Source organism: Emys orbicularis, chromosome 4 (genome assembly GCF_028017835.1).
Source record: "Emys orbicularis isolate rEmyOrb1 chromosome 4, rEmyOrb1.hap1, whole genome shotgun sequence".
Taxonomy (NCBI): Eukaryota; Metazoa; Chordata; order Testudines; family Emydidae; genus Emys; species Emys orbicularis.
In genome coordinates, this window is record NC_088686.1 from 42,927,654 (window position 1) to 42,945,402 (window position 17,749).

At 49.9% G+C, this 17,749-nt stretch overlaps 1 protein-coding gene across 1 annotated transcript; it reads right to left on the reverse strand.

Annotated features, from left to right (window-relative positions):
- Positions 1 to 2,047: 2,047 nt before the first annotated feature.
- VASH1 (vasohibin 1) lies at positions 2,048 to 15,374 on the reverse strand. The gene is made up of 7 exons (XM_065404116.1): positions 15,111 to 15,374; positions 8,014 to 8,102; positions 6,206 to 6,262; positions 4,987 to 5,061; positions 3,430 to 3,811; positions 2,759 to 2,871; positions 2,048 to 2,120 (listed from the first exon to the last, which is right to left on the reverse strand). Exons 1-7 carry the CDS (start codon positions 15,372 to 15,374, stop codon positions 2,048 to 2,050), a joined length of 1,053 nt encoding a protein of 350 aa, XP_065260188.1.
- Positions 15,375 to 17,749: the final 2,375 nt, after the last annotated feature.

Sequence of the window (17,749 nt, forward strand, 5' to 3'; positions counted from 1 at the left end):
AATGTTTAGACACTTTTTGTAGTGTAACAGGACCGAACGTTAAACATTTTGCCATCCCCTATCTCTGTTAACATGCCTCAGGCTTGACCCACTCACCCCTTGCTTCCCACCTCCCTCTCTGAATCAATTCTGCCATGAGCTGCAGCACCCCGGTATGCCAAGTTTTAGGCCACACACGCATATCTGCCAATGCTTCTCAGTTCTGACATGCAGCACGTGGACTGCTTAGCTGTGCCTCTCCTTTGAATGGAAATTTGTGAGCTGCCAAGGCTTTAGTCAGGTGGAAGGGCCAGCCCCTCTTGCTGGAGAATGGTAATCATTAACATAATTAGTGTTGTTAAGTACACTGTCAGAACAAACAGGAGGAGGATAGGCACACAGCTATGCTCCCTGCTCCTAGGACAGACCGACCACTGCAATCAAAATGGGCCAGACTGAACAGTTAGGAGAAATGGGATACCCTGGAACAGTGATTCCACACAGACATTTCAATCTTGATTGGGCTGGTACCCTAGGTTTAACTTGGGCATGAGCCTCTGTCTTGGACTCGATATGGCAGCACATCTCATTTATTTCTGCCCCTCTTGCCCAGCCTAAGCATGGGTTGCGCCAAAACCTCCACAGATGAAGGGAAGGAGGGAGCATGGAGTGGTAGACCAGTGCACGAAAGGGTTGGGAGCTATTACCCTACAGCAACAGTACAGCGCCCCACCTGATTTCAATCTGAGAAACATTTCCCCACCCTACCCCCAATAGCATGTTTCCTGAAAGCATCCTTGGGGGTACCACATGGGATTTGCTGTGGCAGTGCCCTGTGTGTTCCTAGAGGTAGTATGCCTCACTTTTAGAGGCACTCCAGCAGGCATTGGCCAGCTGTGGATGTAGACAAGCGGTGGGGGTGAACACGCCAACATGACCACAAAACACCATCTTATTTTGCTTAAGGATTCACCAGCACATTAGCCCCTTGAGCAGAGCACTGCACTGGAGCCTGTACCCTTCTGTTTTAAGGCTGGTTCCCAAAATTCCACTGTGGCTCTGAGCATCCAGGAAAAGTAGCCCTTCCTCACAGGGTGAGATGAAGCCAGACTCTGTAAGGGGGAAGTGCAAGGTGTCACTGAGAAGTGAGTGGGGGAGACACATTTTCCAACCATCCTACTGGTTAAGCACCCATCCCCACAGATAGAGCTGTCCAGCAGCCTGTTTCCACATTACAACGGTATGGGCATTTCCTGAACAGCCTGCCATGAAGGGAAGTATCTACAGCATCTCACAGGAAAGGAGACACACACTCATCCCCCATTGAGTCAATGAGCCATAGGGGGATACGTTGCAGACCAGACAGAATGTTAGAGTGGTGGATTCACTGCATATGAGGCCCTCAACACCACTGACAGGTTGCATTTTCATTAGTGATGCAAGTATTAATTATTCCAGGGCTTATTCCTCTTCCCTGCAGGCACAGGGGATGGGGAAGGTGATCGTGCATTTCACTCCCTCCCCAACAAGAGTGACAGTAGCAAAATACACAGAAGTTACAAAACCAGAAATCCTTCCTTTACCAGAGGCAGGGGCCTTTCCATTCCAATACCTTCCCCTCCTTCAAGCCCAGGGGCTTTGTGCTGGCTTGAGACCTTCAGCATAGAAGAGGAAGAGGAACTGTGGATAAAATGCCCCACCTGTCGTCTGTCAGTCCAAAGGATTCCATGCAAAGCCTGAGCTCTGCTTGGCCTCACTCGCTCCACCCCTCACCATGTCACAGCAGGAGCCTTCCCAAGCACCCTGCAGCACCTTCCCATCAACTGGCAGATCTGTTCTCTTAAAAACTTGTTTTGTTGAATTAAAAAATGCTCTTCCCAAGACAGGCAGGTGACTCGTCTGACCCCCAGGATAGAGCTCAGGAATAGGCCTGATAGAAGTACCTTGAAAGACCAGCCCTCCACTCCCACTTCCCTTTCCCCATGTTGAGCTTGCTACAGGTGGATCCTGGTTTCAAGTGTGGCCAGCGAAGAGTCGATGGAGCCAGGCACACAAGGTGTGCCTCTCTTCACACCCGGATTTGATAACCATTGAGGTCTGGCATGGCTTTGGATTCGGCAGGCTTCTTTTCACCAGACAGCCTGTGAAGAAAAAGGGAAGTAGATATTCAGAGGCATTCTCAATTTCTCCTCTGACAGGGTAACCCATACAGATTGAGAAGTGCCAACATGAGAAGAGGAGTTTCATCCCCTTCACCAGATCCCATACTGCTAGAGTGACAGGGTGGCTCTTCTTCACCCCGCTAACTCCCACAAGAGTCTGGAATACACAGTGGGAAGCCCAGCACCTCCACTTGAGATACTTTCCTGGGAAGATGGATTTGGGGTAGGCCTGGAAGCAGCCTCAAAGGCACACCAGTTCTCACTGACCAATGATGTAGGTTCAGACGTCTCTTTTGGGGGTCATGTGTGTGACCCACCCCACATTAGGCATTAGATGGGGTGACCCTCTATCTGCAGCCCGCCGCTAATTCCAGCTATAGTTTGAAAGTGGGAAGGCAGCAACTCATGTAGAGAAAGCAATGAGAGCTGAAAGGGAGAGACACTGGAGGTGCGGGGGACCACACCAATGCAGCTGAGAGACATCTCCCCAGTTATGGACCATGCCAAGAGAGTTCTCAGAAATCTACTTTATCCAAGGGTGTGAGGGGATGGAGGGGAAATCCTATAGCACGACTGAGAAAGATCCTCCAAACAAGCCATCCACCAACCCCACTCACCGCCTCTCCCCACGGCTGTTGCGGCGGTGCGGACTGGACTGGACCCGCTGTGGGGAGGACACATCTTTCTTCCTATCCTTCGTGGGAGATGGTGGCCCTGTTCCTTTGCCGATCTGCAGGAGGAAAACAACAAGGTGGGAGAGAAGCCAGGGCTAGCAGTGGCTGGGGAACACAATGCCCAAGGTACTTCATTGTCTGGGAAGGAGTGACAGTGAAATGAAGAAAATTAAAAGCAAAAAAGAGAAGGCAGTGATGAGCATTATGTAGCTTTACTATACTGTACCCTGCCTTTAGAGAGTCTCAAGCACACCCTTCCACCCAAAACTTCTGAGCAAGTATGTATCTTGGCTCATCTGTCCAATGCCCAACAGGCATACCTGAAGGGACAGGATTCATATTCCCAGCTCTTGGGCAAGAGCTGTACCTTGATACACAGCATCTACACCTGCCAAATGAAGAGGGGTCTGCACCCCATTGGGGTCAGGGTCTGCAGAAAGGAGAGGAGAATCCTTACCCCCCACCCCCACCTCAACCCAGAAGGATCTGTATCTCCCAGCATACTAGCGCCAGGATCCAATTAAACTCCAAGGCTTTGGCACCAAGAACAAAATTCACACCTGCAGCCTCCAAGAGCAGCAGGCAGGTCTCCCAAGTACTTCCCAGCTTCTCACCTTTAGCCTCATGTCCCGGGCATGTCTCTCGAGTTCCTTGCGGAAGTCCTCACGGCCCAGCTTTTCCACGTCCAAAATGGAGTGCTTCCACTCAATCTGCTCCACACTGTGTGGGTCATGGGACACACAATGGCCCAGCTTCACCTTTTTGAGGACGTGCCAGCAGCGGTGGTATGCCTCCTCGTAGTTGAAGATCAGCTCGCTCAGTGTGCGGAAGGTGGGCGCCTTGTACATGAGCTCCTCTCGCCGGCTGATGCCCAGTGCCCCATAGCGCCACCCAAAGTTCACCCCCAGCACAATGTGGCGGAAGTAGTTCCCTGAGAAGTGAGTTTTGAAGCTGATGGGGAAACGCTCCAGTGTGGGCATGTTGTTGGTGAGGTAACTGGCAATGTCACCCCATTCAGGAAATAACTGGTGATGCCAAGGAAAGGAGTAAGATTCTTCCTCCCCATCCCCCAAAACATCTCAGCCAGCCTAGACTGGAAAGCAGATTCACTGCTGACGACAAGTACCTGATTGACATCCCTGGAGACCAAATCCTGTCTATCCCCAGATCAGGTATAGCTCCAGCCCCCCACGAGACAAGTCTACCCTGCCCTGGGATCAGAGGGATGCTCAGTCTTCACCTTCTCCAACAAGGCTGCCCACAAAGGGAAGTTATAATGGCAGTTTTGTGGTGTGTACACCTGTCCTGCTAGGAGCTGGGAGGACCAGGGCCACCATCTCATTTCACACAGAGGCCACCAGGCAAGTTAGTTAAATTGACCATCACTATCAGCCTAGGAGGAATTGGACCTGGTGCCCTACAGGTAAAACATAACCCATTCTCCTGAGCCATCGAGATCCCCAGACTGGCATTTCATAAAAGCACTGCCTCTGAAGACAACTAACTTTCCAAAACACACAGGCCAATTAACCTAGCTTTCAAATACTTCCCCATCACTGAAGCAACTCCAATAAATAAAGAAACGTGGCCCCAGGTGGACTCAGCCTGGCAGGTCCCAGAGGAGATGTGCTTCTCAGGACGTGTGTACACAGAGGGGCTGGCACAAGTCTGGGACTAAAAGCAAGCATTATTCAAGGGAAAGTCTGACAGGATCCCCTCCATGTCTGCCTGCACTGCAAAGAAAGTGCAAGGTGACATATAGTAAGTGAAACATACCCACTATGCAACGGGGTTTCTAACCTGACGCTATTTCCTTCCTGTTTAATCCCCACATCCTTCTTCTCTCCCTCTCCCCGTTATGTCCAAAAGGAATAAACACTCAATCCTAAAGCGGGGGAGAGAAGTGACCCTGAAGAACTAACTCCGCTACTCGGGTTCTCTGCTTGGTCCCTTGCAATGCACCAGCAGCATGAGAGGGGCATAAGGGAGCAGGGGGAGTAGAGCCCTCAGCAGATACAAAGTTTGTATCTGCAGCCAATCCATGATCCGCAAACATGCTCAACAGATATCCGCATCTGATATAAAGTGGATATGCCCAGATTTGCAGAGCTCTACAGGGGGAGAACGCATTAGGGTGGGCACACATGCATGTTTCTAAGAGGAAAGGATACATTCCCAGGATCACAGCTTCCAGGCATTTGATTGGCAGGGCCTCTTTGGTCATTTCTTTGGCCAGGTCCATCAGCCTGTTAGACAGCACAAGGGGGAGAGACGGAGGAGGAGAATTAAAGGAGTTTGCATTGAGCAGGACTGGTGAATTTAGTCGCTGGGCAGCATATATGCAGGGCAGGTTGCAAGGAGAGAGGAAGACTATTAAGGCAGACAGGAGAGGAGAAAACCCTTTAGGAATAAATTAAATTCAAACTCAGTCTTTTGCCATTCCCCTCCAACACTGCTGCTGTGGAGTTTCCCCTCACTGAGCCAAACAGGCTCTATCCTCTATGCCAGACACTACTCTCAGCAAGTCTGGAGTCATTCCCTTTCATCTCAATGGGTATAAATCCAGAGGAACTGCATCTAACCAAGATAAGAAGCCTCAGGCAGGAGGCCGAGTTCCAGAGACACTTGCTTTCCCACATCTGAGGGCAGGGAAGGGGCCTGCAGCAGATTCTACCCTGGTTACATCATAAAATGTTTGGAATGCCCAAATATCCACCCATACCTGATGGCTTGGGCCAGCAGTATTAATGTTGGCACAATGGTTTGGTTAGCAGACTAAGAGGTCCCTAGCTGTATATGTGGAATCCAGGTGCACAAAGATGATTGACTTCATTCTGTGTACATACCTGGGGGTTTACAAGGCTCAGCAGTCTGGGGATGTCCACCACCATCACCACCTCCTTCCTCCCCCACATATTTATTTTTCCTTTATAAAATTTCAGTCACCAAAAAAGAGTCTAGCAAGTCCACATTCTGCACCAAACGCACTCCAGGACACTGGACAGCAAGAATTGCAGAGACGTTTGGCCTTTGGGGAGCTTGTTTAAGGCAGGGCTGTGTTTTACTTCACACAAAATCCCCGAAGCCCATGATCTAGATTATAAATTAGATGTGCTCAGAGACTGGGCACCTCTGGCTAACAGATAGTTTACTGACTCTTGGCAACAAATCCAGCCCTCGTGCTTGAATAAGGCTAAATTATGGCTCTGACCAACTGCACCCTGAGCACAGTCCAACCTCCTTAGGAAGGACAGAACTGTGACACTGAACAAAATCCCCAAAGTCCAGCCTGTACTCTTGGCCAGACTCAGTACAGGGGTAGCAGGCATCAGATGTGGCAAGTTCCCCAAACAGGAAGGCAGGAGCGTGGGAAAGGCTGACAGCACTTACCCGGTCAGAGGTCTGCTCTTCTTAATTTCAAAGAACTGCGTCCCAGTATGATTGTACCTGGAGGAAAAAGGTTAAGGGGCCATGCAGACTGGAAGAGAGCTGAGAAGCCAGAGTTGCCCACATACTGCAATCTGCCTGGAGGAATCTCTTTGTACCATCAAGGTATCAGTTATCATTCTCACAGGGACCTCAGGATCCAGCAAGCAAAATAACAACAAAGAGAAAGTGGGCATTTCCATTTGGCTATTCCTCCCACTTGCATTCTGTGGCTTGGGGGAGGAAGGAAACAGAGTGGCAATCTACTTCCCTCCCTATTCCTGCTGACAGCACATTTTCTGGTCAGCCTCCTCTCCAGCAGCACAGGCTCCCAGACCTGAACAGGGTTGAAACAAGTCCTCTCTTGCTGCTGCCTGCAGGGGATCATGACCAGTCTAATGATGCCAAAACTACCTTGCTTTCATGCTGGCTGGTATCTATCCCTAAAACAGCACAACCCCAGGATTAGCAAAAAGGTGCTGGCAGACTCCCTTCCCACCTTGAGTCAGCTCCATATCTAGGGCCGTCCCTAGCCATTTTGGTGCCCTACACAGCCCCCCCATGTGTGTGTGTGTGGGGGGGGGAAGGGTTGGCCCCAGGCCTCCGCGGGGGGGAGGGTCAGGCTTGGGGGTAGGGGAGAACCTCCCCCCAGCACGACACGGCAGAGCGGGTTGGGGTTGGGTCACTCCACTTCCTGCCACCCAGTGAGTGCAGAGCGGGCCCAACCCCACACTCACGGGGCGGCGGGAAGTGGAGTGACCCGGCCCCAGCCCGCTCTGCTCTGCTCCCCTGGCTCACAGCCTTGGAGTGTAGGGGGGAACCACCCCTCTGCATTCACCGGCGGCACAGCTGGGAGCTGGCAGCGTGGAGCAGGCTGGGGCCGGGTCGCTCCACTCACCACCACATGGTGAGTGCAGGCTCGAACCCTGCTGCAGTCCTCAGGGGAAAGGGTAGAGTGGGGGCGGGGCTGGGGTGGAGCAGGGGTGGGAAGAGGCAGAGCAGGGGCTGGAGCAGCATGCAGCTGCATAGGGCACCAGGAAATTTGGCTGCGTACTTTGTGTATGGGTAGGGACACCCCTGTCCATATCCCATCAGCAAGATAAAAATGCACTTGTGTTGCACATGCCCTCATCCTCACTCCATCCCAGCACACAGAGCCCAAGGGTATGTAGGAGTCTTGTTCACAGGCCATAAACATACAGGCAGCTATACATGGTTGGGAGTTGGTCATCCACCTGACTCTCAAAAGCAGGAGTTACTATCATGTTCTGGCCACCTAGAGCAGAAAGCACCCAGTAAAATGACTCAGCATGAAGCTCAAATTCCCCACCACCAGCACACCCAAACTTGGCAGGGGAGATTAGCATCTTCTAATCCCAGGCTTTAATCTGTCCCAGGCCCTCCCTGCAGGGTTAGGCAAGCACAACAACTACAAGGGCCTTCAATTAGGATGTTTTAAAAGGAACAACTACTTGAATTCAAGATGTCTGGCTTAAAGAAAACCTACCACACATTAGCTTGGCCCTGCTGACACGCATGCTGCTGTGACGAAGGGGTTAACCACAGGAGACACAATTGGGCAGGATTAGAATAAAACAGCAAAACCACTCACTGTCACAACTTCAGTTTCCTGCTTTTAGGGAACAAGTTTCATTTCCCCTTCTGGCTGAAGCAGAGTCAGCTGTTCTCTTATGGTTGGCTATTGGAAGGTCTCCTTGCTTCCCCTTCCTGGATCATCATTCCTTGGTGTCTGTGATAATAGTAAAGGATACTGAAGCTCCTTGATGTAGCGTTGTATGGCTTCCAGGCGCTCAGGGATGGGGGTGGACGGCTGGAGCACAGGCACACTCGGTATGGGAATCTGAACAGGGGAAAGCAGAGTGAGTCAGAGAGCAGACATCTTCTGAACCTGCTAGTCCCTTTGCTGAATGCACTGGCACATCACCATAGGAATTGCATTCCTCTGTAACCCAAGGAGCTAATCCCTTTTTGCTGTCCACCCAAGATATTCCTTGAGTTAACAGTCACTTCATTCTTCTATCCTCAAGTTGACAAACTGGAGGGGATTCAGAGAAGAGTGACAGTTATCAGGGAGATGGGAGGACTGTTTTTTAAAATGAAAAACTAAAAGAAAAAGTCTGTAGAATTTAGTTAAGTGGCAACCAAGGAGGGACACAAAATAGTCTACAAACATCTAAAGAGCATAAATACAAAGGAGAAAGAGGAGCTCAGGACGGTACATGCGTCTAAGATGGAGGCATAGAATGAAAGTGTAGCCAAGTTCAGTAAGAATGCTGCAACAGCAAGAAGTATCAGGGCATGGAACAGACTCACAAGGGAAGAGGTGAAAGCCCCATCTGTTGGCACTGTGAAAACTAGAAACGAATTGGGAATGAATTTGCACTGGCAGGGAGATGGACTGGATAAGGCAATAGGGTTTTTCCATCTCTAACTTCTATGACTTTCAGTTACACAACTGTGGCTATTACCCAGACTATTGCCTTGATTCTGCAGTCTTGGCCTCGTGGGTCCAGCCAAACCTTCCTTTCTGTTTACTCATAAGGTCAACATCTGCAGCTTTGACAGCTGATAAGAGTTATCCTAAGAAAGGAGAAGAGTCCTGTCTGCCCAGCCAAAACAAAAAATAAGGCTGGACTCACAAACAGGGCCAAGGAGACACTTGGTCAATGAAAGACAATGGAAAAACAGATTTGGTGTGACTATGACAGGGAGAACTTTGTGCCAGAACTTCCCCAAGCCTACTAAGGAAGGTTAATGCCCTCTGCACGTGGATCCAACACCAAAGCCACAACTCTCAGTGTCAGTGCGGTTTTGTCAGTTCCGTTCTTCAGGGAACATGCAGTAACCCTCCCCTTGTATAATAAAGTTAAACGGAGACAGAGCCCTTTCATTGTATTTGGTGGTGTCTGCCTATTTAGATGCAAGCATCTCAGGAGAGAGGCTGTTTGTTTTGTGCAACTCCAACCACAGCAGTATTTACACAACAGCAGGCAGCTGTAAGAAGTTCTAGGTCTTGATTTTCTCTTGAGTATTTTGATCTTTCTTATTGTCTTAAGATTTTCCCCACAAGTCAGTTTGATGAAGATGCATTTTGTGACTGGTGTCCATTTTCCAGCACCTCTCAGGGAGACGAGCTGTGTCTAGACATAAGAACCAACAAAGTGTACCAGCTGTTGTTTCCAGTAACCTTTGTGAGCAAATACCTCACTTCAGTCCCCTGCTGGGAACATGCAGAAATATCGCAACCTCTCCCAGCAGGAGGCACTGCAAGGGAGAGGAAGAAGAGATAAAAGATCCCCAACAGTTTGAGCTCCTATCCCCAGGGGAACAGGAAGCCCCCTCGAGAATGATGCAGGGAATTTGGCCGTCTCTGAAACTACTGCACGCTAAGTTGGTTTAGAAGCTATGAGATAACATACTGAGTCACAGGAAATTATTCCGAAGCAGAACCAATGAAAGTGGTAAAACCAGGGCAGGCTCAGCATTTAGCCTTAATTCATTTCTTCAGTGAGTGACTTCTGTGCAACGTTTGTGAAGAGACAAACAGCTAAAATTAACTCCCTGGGTTCTGGTTAGATACACATTATCAGCATAAGTTACTGGTTCCTTTTAGTTTCTCCTCTCTGCTGCTGGAAACCGCTCCTCGCTGTCAGATCCCCCCACCGTCACTGACGAGCTACAAATCTGCTTGTTTCCACCTTTATATCTCTGCCATTTAGAATGCAAAACCTTTACAAATGCATAGACAGACCTGCTCCCTGCCTTCCTGCCATACCACCCATGGAGCCACTGATGCCACATCAGCTCTGCAGACAGACACCACCACCTCTTCTACCAAAAGCAGCAAGGCCTATGTAGCCCCCCCACAGGTTAGCAATAGGCATACTCCAATCTCAGCCCACCCCACCCCCCAACATCTCCCTGGAGTGTTCAGCCCCTGATCTATTGGGCACTCACAGTATGCACAGATTTGTTGGCTCCAGAGAAACAGTACATCACAACTTACCAGTTCCACCTCAGATCACTGCTCTGCTTAACACACAGCATTTAGATATGTTTAGTGAAATTAAGTATAAAATTTATTTACACACCAGCATAGATATTCAAGTAATAGCAAGTATTGGAAACAAATGGTTACATATAAAATTAAATCATAACACATTCTAGAACATAGACTTAAAACTAGATACTCATGTCTTGTTAAGCAATGTTCACCCAAAGTCCAAACAGCCCTTTACAGCTGTTTGGCTGTGATCCTTCTTCCAGGAGACCAACACTGTGAGCTTGTCTCCTACATGAAGGATCCAGAGTGTTACTTTGCTTCCCAAGATATACAAGTCCCATCCTTGGTCCTCATTCATAAACAGGACACCCACCATGCGGTTTTGTTTTTTCTTGTAGCTCTTGCAACCTTTCTACTGGCATCTGGCTCAGTGTGTAATAGACCTCCATTGGGAGGTGGACAATACACATATGACCAGACACAGAGATAAGCGTCTGTTGCCTTGGATGTGTTCCTTTCAGACAGGAGAGTATGTCATCTCCTGGTGACCTGCCTTACCTCCAAGTGCTTAAGAACATCATTTTCAGTACAGATACATAACTTGTTAAATATTATCTGTACATACATTTTATGGTGACTGGTGGGCTCTTGGCTCTCAGTAGAGACCTCACATGCCACACACAGGTGAACTATTATGCATATATCTGACCCTGGGAATCCCTGCAAACCCTATGCACCTCCTCTGCTTGTTGGACCAAGAGGTCACTGTGTCAACACTCATTAGTTCCCCCATCTGTAAAATGGGGATAATTATACTTTATTTCCTTCATAAAGCACTTTGAGATATACACAGAGAGCTATGAAAGCGTTATTAACTAATGAGTTCTGAGGCCTCACTCACTTTGCCACATGAGCACAAATGGGATAAACAATAGGCTTCTAAAGGAAGCAAGAGATGTTTCAGCACTTGCTCCCAACACTGCCTGCAATGGAGGGGCTAGGAGAAGCAAGGCCACAGAGATGGTGCCCTGTTGTGACTTCCACATCACAATGCTCAGTTAAGGCCCCAATCTCACCTCAAATCAAACTGCAAGCAAATTACTAAGGTTACTTTGTGGGAAATGCCATTGATCTACTGCAGCTAGAAGAGCCCTGCTTCCTGGCTTGAAGAGGGCCCTGTCACCAGAAAAGTCACAAAAATGCCATCCTAGTTTGTCACCACATGCAGTCACAAACCCTTTTCACTACAACATTTCACTCCACTTGGGATAGAAAAACTGGACTAGTTTCCATTTCTCTACTAGTCCAACTCTCCAACTAGGATTGAAAAGGGCCCTTGCATGCAGGTGACAGTCTGGCACAGCCCTGGGAAACAGCAGCATGAAGCAAGAGTTTAGGCAACCTCCTGTAGACAATGCCAGACTACTTACCAGGATGTGCAGCACCAGTGAGCAGGAGTCAGCTCTGCTCTCTGTATTTTGTATTGGGTGATAATGCTGGCCAGCGATGGAACAGCCTCCCCTGCCATGTTAACATGAATTTAACAGGAGCCAACATCTAGATATTTATATGGATAATGAGATCATCTACAGGGCTTCAGGGCTCAAGCCAAATGCAAACTGACAGGAGTTATTAGGAAACTTTCCATTGGCAAGTTATTCCTTTTGTGCCCCCGTACCTTCGTCCATGTATCTACAGGATTCATACAGGAACAGTATGGCATCCTGCCACTGCCTTTCAAGCTGCCATCTTGTGATCTAGAATCTCAGCTTTTTTTTGCCTGCCTGAGTCTGCTATGAGAGAGAACTGCTCTTTTCATCTCACTGAGGTGTTAATTCAGATAAATGATCAACATTGGGTAAGTGTCACTGTTGACTTGATCAGTAGTGACCTAGTTATGTAAGACAGGAAAAGGGGAAACATATTATGAAAATCTACACAGCCTACAGTGAGTGACAGCTCATTTACTTGAGAGTGTAACACCATTTTTTCCCTCCCCCAATCAGGGAGGCAAGGCTAACAAACATAGCAGAGCTCAGCATGCCACTGTGGGAGAGATAAGCCCCAGAAGATCACAGCTAAATATGAGTCAACAGTGTGATGCTGTTGCAAAAAAAGCAAACATGATTCTGGGATGTATTAACAGGTGTGTTGTGAGCAAGACACGAGAAGCCATTCTTCCGCTCTACTCTGCGCTGGTTAGGCCTCAACTGGAGTATTGTGTCCAGTTCTGGGCACCGCATTTCAAGAAAGATGTGGAGACATTGGAGAGGGTCCAGAGAAGAGCAACAAGAATGATTAAAGGTCTTGAGAACATGACCTATGAAGGAAGGCTGAAAGAATTGGGTTTGTTTAGTTTGGAAAAGAGAAGACTGAGAGGGGACATGATAGCAGTTTTCAGGTATCTAAAAGGGTGTCATAAGGAGGAGGGAGAAAACTTGTTCACCTTAGCCTCTAAGGATAGAACAAGAAGCAATGGGCTTAAACTGCAGCAAGGGAGGTTTAGGTTGGACATTAAGAAAAAGTTCCTAATTGTCAGGGTGGTTAAACACTGGAATAAACTGCCTAGGGAGGTTGTGGACTCTCCATCTCTGGAGATATTTAAGAGTAGGTTAGATAAATGTCTATCCGGGATGGTCTAGACAGTATTTGGTCCTGCCATGAGGGCAGGGGACTGGACTCGATGACCTCTCGAGGTCCCTTCCAGTCCTAGAATCTATGAATCTATGTGATGATGTTTTTAAACACCTGTACAACATGTCTCAAGGGGTGGAGCTTATTTTGTTGTCTTCCCAATTCAACCCCTAAGCATCCTGTACTGACCCTCATCCAAAATAGGATTTTGGATTAGCTAGGCCACTGGGCTAATCCTGCTATAGCAACTCCTGCATCCCTCCCAAGGCCCATTCAGCCTCAGGAACCTAATGGGCAACATCAGCCTCTCACAGGAGCCAGCCCTGCAGAGTAAACTTACAAAATATATTTTCCCCTGGAATATATTATTGCCAGGATTCTAATCTGTTGCATCAGTTCTTCAAAGAAACTAGACCCACTTCTGTGCATCTCAATACAAATGGTGCTCAGAGACATGGAAACATCGCTACAGGCAAGGGTGGGCTCTTCTCATTCCCTTGCCCCAATCCTTCCTACCACATTCACCCTTCTGTATTCCCTGTAAGATGCTGAGACTGATGAGCAGTGAGCCCAGATGGCAGAATGTGTTCTGCACCAGCCTCACTGAATACAGTGCACAAACCGGGCTACTACACAATGGTGCTGCAGGTACCAAAAATAGATGCTTGGCTAAGTTTCGGTCAAAGAAACACCCTCAGTGTTGATCCAGACCATGCTTAAGAGACACAGAAGAGAAACAAGGGTTGGAGTTACAGACTAACACGGCTGCTACTCTGAATCAGCAAAAAGAACAAGGAGTCCTTGTGGCACCTTAGAGACTAACACATTTATTTGGGCATAAGCTTTCGTGGGTAAGTCTCGTGATTCAAACAGGGGACTGGACCCCTGAACTCCAACATTTCCTTACTGGCTCTGCCACAGACTTGCTGTGAGAGCCTAGGCAAGTCACTGCATCTGAAGAAGTGGGTTTTTTACCCACAAAAGCTTATGCTCAAATAAATCTGTTAGTCTTTAAGGTGCCACTGGACTCCTTGTTGTTTTTGTGGATACAGACTAACACGGCTACCCCCAGATACTTAATCTTTTTTGACTCAGTTGTCTCTATTTGTAAAAATGGGAATAAAGATATCTATTTCAAAGGACAGTTATAAGACAGTGAATATTTGCAAGGCACTTTCAATCAGAGGATCTAAATATACCCTAGAATTACCACTAGAAGCCATGCATATATAAAAATGGCAACCTCTACAAAGACTCACGAGGCCCACACGCAAAGGACTCAATACAGCATCAATATTAAGTTGCATGATCTTGGGTTCCCCTTTTCATAGGATTCTCAGCAGTACGGCCAGAAAAGACAAGACGTGAGATCATCTAGTCTGATTCCTTGTCGGCAACAAGTTTCCTCTACACAAATTCTACAAGCGTTCTCTAATCTGCTCTTAACTCTGTCAGAGCCACCTTTATAGGCAGGAACCATTCCAGTGCAAAAATTCCCCTTGCTGTGGGGAAGACTGTCCCTCATGTCCAACCTAAGTATTTCCTTTTATAGCCTATAGTTTGTTCCTGGTTATAATTACTCAACTCCCACTCCTACAGCTTTCCCCCATCTCAAGTATTTAACCAGTCATAAATCCCAGTTTTACTTTCCGTTTCTCCAAGATGCACACATTAAGTTTCCTTATTCACCAAACAGGTCCCATCACCTTGTACTTTTACCTGGTTGCCCTTCTGGATTATTTTTAATTACAATCTTTTAAGAACAAAGTGTTCAGATCAATACACAGTGCTCCAGAATGCAGCTGGAGCACTGTCATCCCCTCTTTCAGGCCAGGCAGGCTGCCTCAAAAGCTAAATCCCAATTCTGTACTTGGTCTCAGAATCCTGGCTTTTCCCCGTTTGCTCTAAGGTTACTGGACATGTGGCTTTTTGCATCACCACAAATAGTATCAGAGCAATTAAATGGAAAAACTCTATTAAATCAAAGCCCAAATCCCGAGCAGCCCAGGACAGAGACTCTCCCCCGATATGGAATCCCAATACTTTACACCCTTATAACTGTTTCTGTTGAGTGAAACCCCCACTACAGGATTATTGATCTGAATTTCCATGTTATATAATACAGTCCCAGCTTCTCTACCATTCTCTGAGTGGACTGTCTAAAGCCATGTCATTTGATTTATTAGTATCAGCTCTTTCAGGAATTCTCACCTTGGGTAGGTCTGTGGCTCCTCGAATCCTTTGAGCCACCATTTCTCCCTCAGGGTGGATCTTGGCCACGTGTCTCCACATTCTCTCCCAGGTGGGCTCATCAATGGGTAGCCCTCCTCGGTTCACAAAGAAAGGAACTCCACCGTCTCGCAGATCTTCATCACCATCATCTTCGGGCTCCTCCTCTCTCTGAGTTGCCTCTTCGCTGGCCTCAGAGCGCTTGGTGGCAGCAGCGCCACTGCCCCCCGTTCTCCCCCCCGGCATCCCAGTCTGCACTTTGGAAATTGATGGATTACAACACTATGCCCACCACCCCCCTCAGCCTGCCAGAGACAGAGCAGCACATGGCAGCCTGAGTGCAGAGGCCCTTTAAGGAAAAAAGGGTGTGGCTCATTCACATAAGAACAGTGCAGTATCAAGGTATATTTTACCCAACAAGAGGTTGTTTCCTCAGGTCAAACCAGAATGAAGAGTCAAGGCAGGACCCAGATAAAACAAACGAAGTGGCCTGGAGACATACCATAGATTAGACTTTTTTGTTGTTGTTGTTCACCCTCGATCGAGCAGGCAGAACCGGACAGGCGCAGAACAATGGAAAGGTCCAGTTATAAAACAGCAAGGACAGCAGGGGGCTGTATATTCAGATCAGGCCACCCCCCCACAAAAAAGAGGCTCCACTGACCTAGCAAGAGATTGCCAGTTACAATCAGTAGGAGCAGATCGGTGAAGTACTACACCCAAGCAGAGCTAAGGGGCAGGGGCAGAGCACACACCTGACTGACAACAGGCTCATACCACCTCCAAATATTTGTCTCGGTGAAGGAAAATTAACCTGCTAGAGACGTTGCCTGCCAGACACCGGGGAAACTGCAGCCACCCTTAGACAATAAGACCATTAGACCCAAACAAAAGCGAATGGCCACAAAATAAGGCAATAAGCCCCCTAGGCTTTGTTCGCTCCAGGAGCAAGCCGGCCCAGGGGCAGTTCTGGATACCCGCCTCCAATGCCATCGCCGCTTTCAGTCCAAGCTCCTGCTTGTGCCTGCTGAGCTCAGGAGGGGTCACAATGCAACAGGGGCCGGCGACGCTCAGGCTCCGGCCCCCCTGCCGAGGGAGGAGAAAGCTGCTGCCAGCTGCTGGAGCCGGAGAGCGGAGAAAGCGCAGTCCTGGGGGTGGCTCTTGGTGAGGTTGCCGAGCAGGAGGCTACAGAGGCCGGGGAACAGGAGACAAAGGCCCGGCGTCCCCTGACTGCCGCTGCGAGGAGAACCGGCTGGGCAGGGGGCTGCGGCAGCTGCTGCATGCGGAGCAACAAAGCCCCCGTCCGAGGCCGTCCCGGGACCGCTGATGTCGCGGCTGGAGCCCAGGCGACACCTCCGCTCCAGCTGCCCCAGGCACGCGCTGAGCTCACAGGCCCGCGGGTTGCATCGAGCGCTGCCGCCGGCTCCGCTCCATGCCCGGAGTCAGAGAGACGCTCCCGGCGCATGCGCCCCTCCCCCAGGCGGCCCCGCCCGGTTAAAGGGACAAGAGAGACCCCAGCCGGGCAGCCTGAGCCTCCCGGGCTCAGGGAGGGGCGGGCGGAGCGGACCCGGGAGGTAGGAAAGGGGAGTCTCTTCTCCGGCTCTGTCCGGAGCGTCCCCCAGCCCCCGGGTGCCCCGGAGTGGAGTGTCCCTGCCTGACTGAGAGCGACGCGCGGTTCTCCCTCGCTACCGGCTGCTGCTGCCGCTTAAGGCTACTACAGCACAAGAGCCGCGCTAAGGCAGCTGGCTATTGCTGCCTCACCGGAGGAGGGGAGGAGGCACACACATGATTGGCAGCCCTCCCCTCCCCGGCACCCACCAGGAGGAGACTCCGAGGGGAGGGGGCGTCGGGCCGGGAGACATCTGCATCCGAAGAAGTGAGGTTTTTAGCCACGAAAGCTTATGCCCAAATAAATCTGTTAGTCTTTAAGGTGCCACCAGACTCCTTGTTGTATCTGGAGTAGACCTCACTCACCTGAGCAGCCCCTGGGGCTTCGGTGAATGTCTGACCCTGTGATCACCCCCTCCCCGCCCCCCCCCCCCAGTCATCGCTCCTGCCCCATGCTGGGCCAGGGGCAACCCCATCCCCCATGAGGCTAGGATGAGGGGCAGCAGGCTGTAGCAGGGGAGGAAGGAAGCCACATGTAATGGCAGTCCCCTCCCCCCCCAGCACCCACCCACCACAGGGGAGGCGAGGGGGGAGGCTTCCTGGACCTGAGCAGCTGGGGCTTGAGTGAGTGTTGTGACACCCTGCCCCCCCAATCCCGCAGCCACCACTTCTGCCCCATTCCCCACCCCCAGTGAAGCTATGGTGAGGGGCAGCAGCAGGAGAGGAGGCCACATGTGATGGCAGCTCCCCCTGGCACCCACCATAGGGGAGGCGAGTGGGCTTCCTGGACCTGAGAGGGGCCCTAGGAGCATATGCAGTGACAGTGGTGCAGAGTGAGTGTGCTGTCCGGGGGGGCTCCCCCAGAGTTCGCTGCTGCAGGGGGAGTCCTCTCTGGCCCTAGCCCTGGGGCAGCCTGCCTGCACCCCAAGCTCCTCATCCCCGGCTCCGCCCCACCCTAGAGCCTTTGCCCCCAGAACCCCAGCCCTAAGCCCCCTCCTGCACTGTGAACCCCT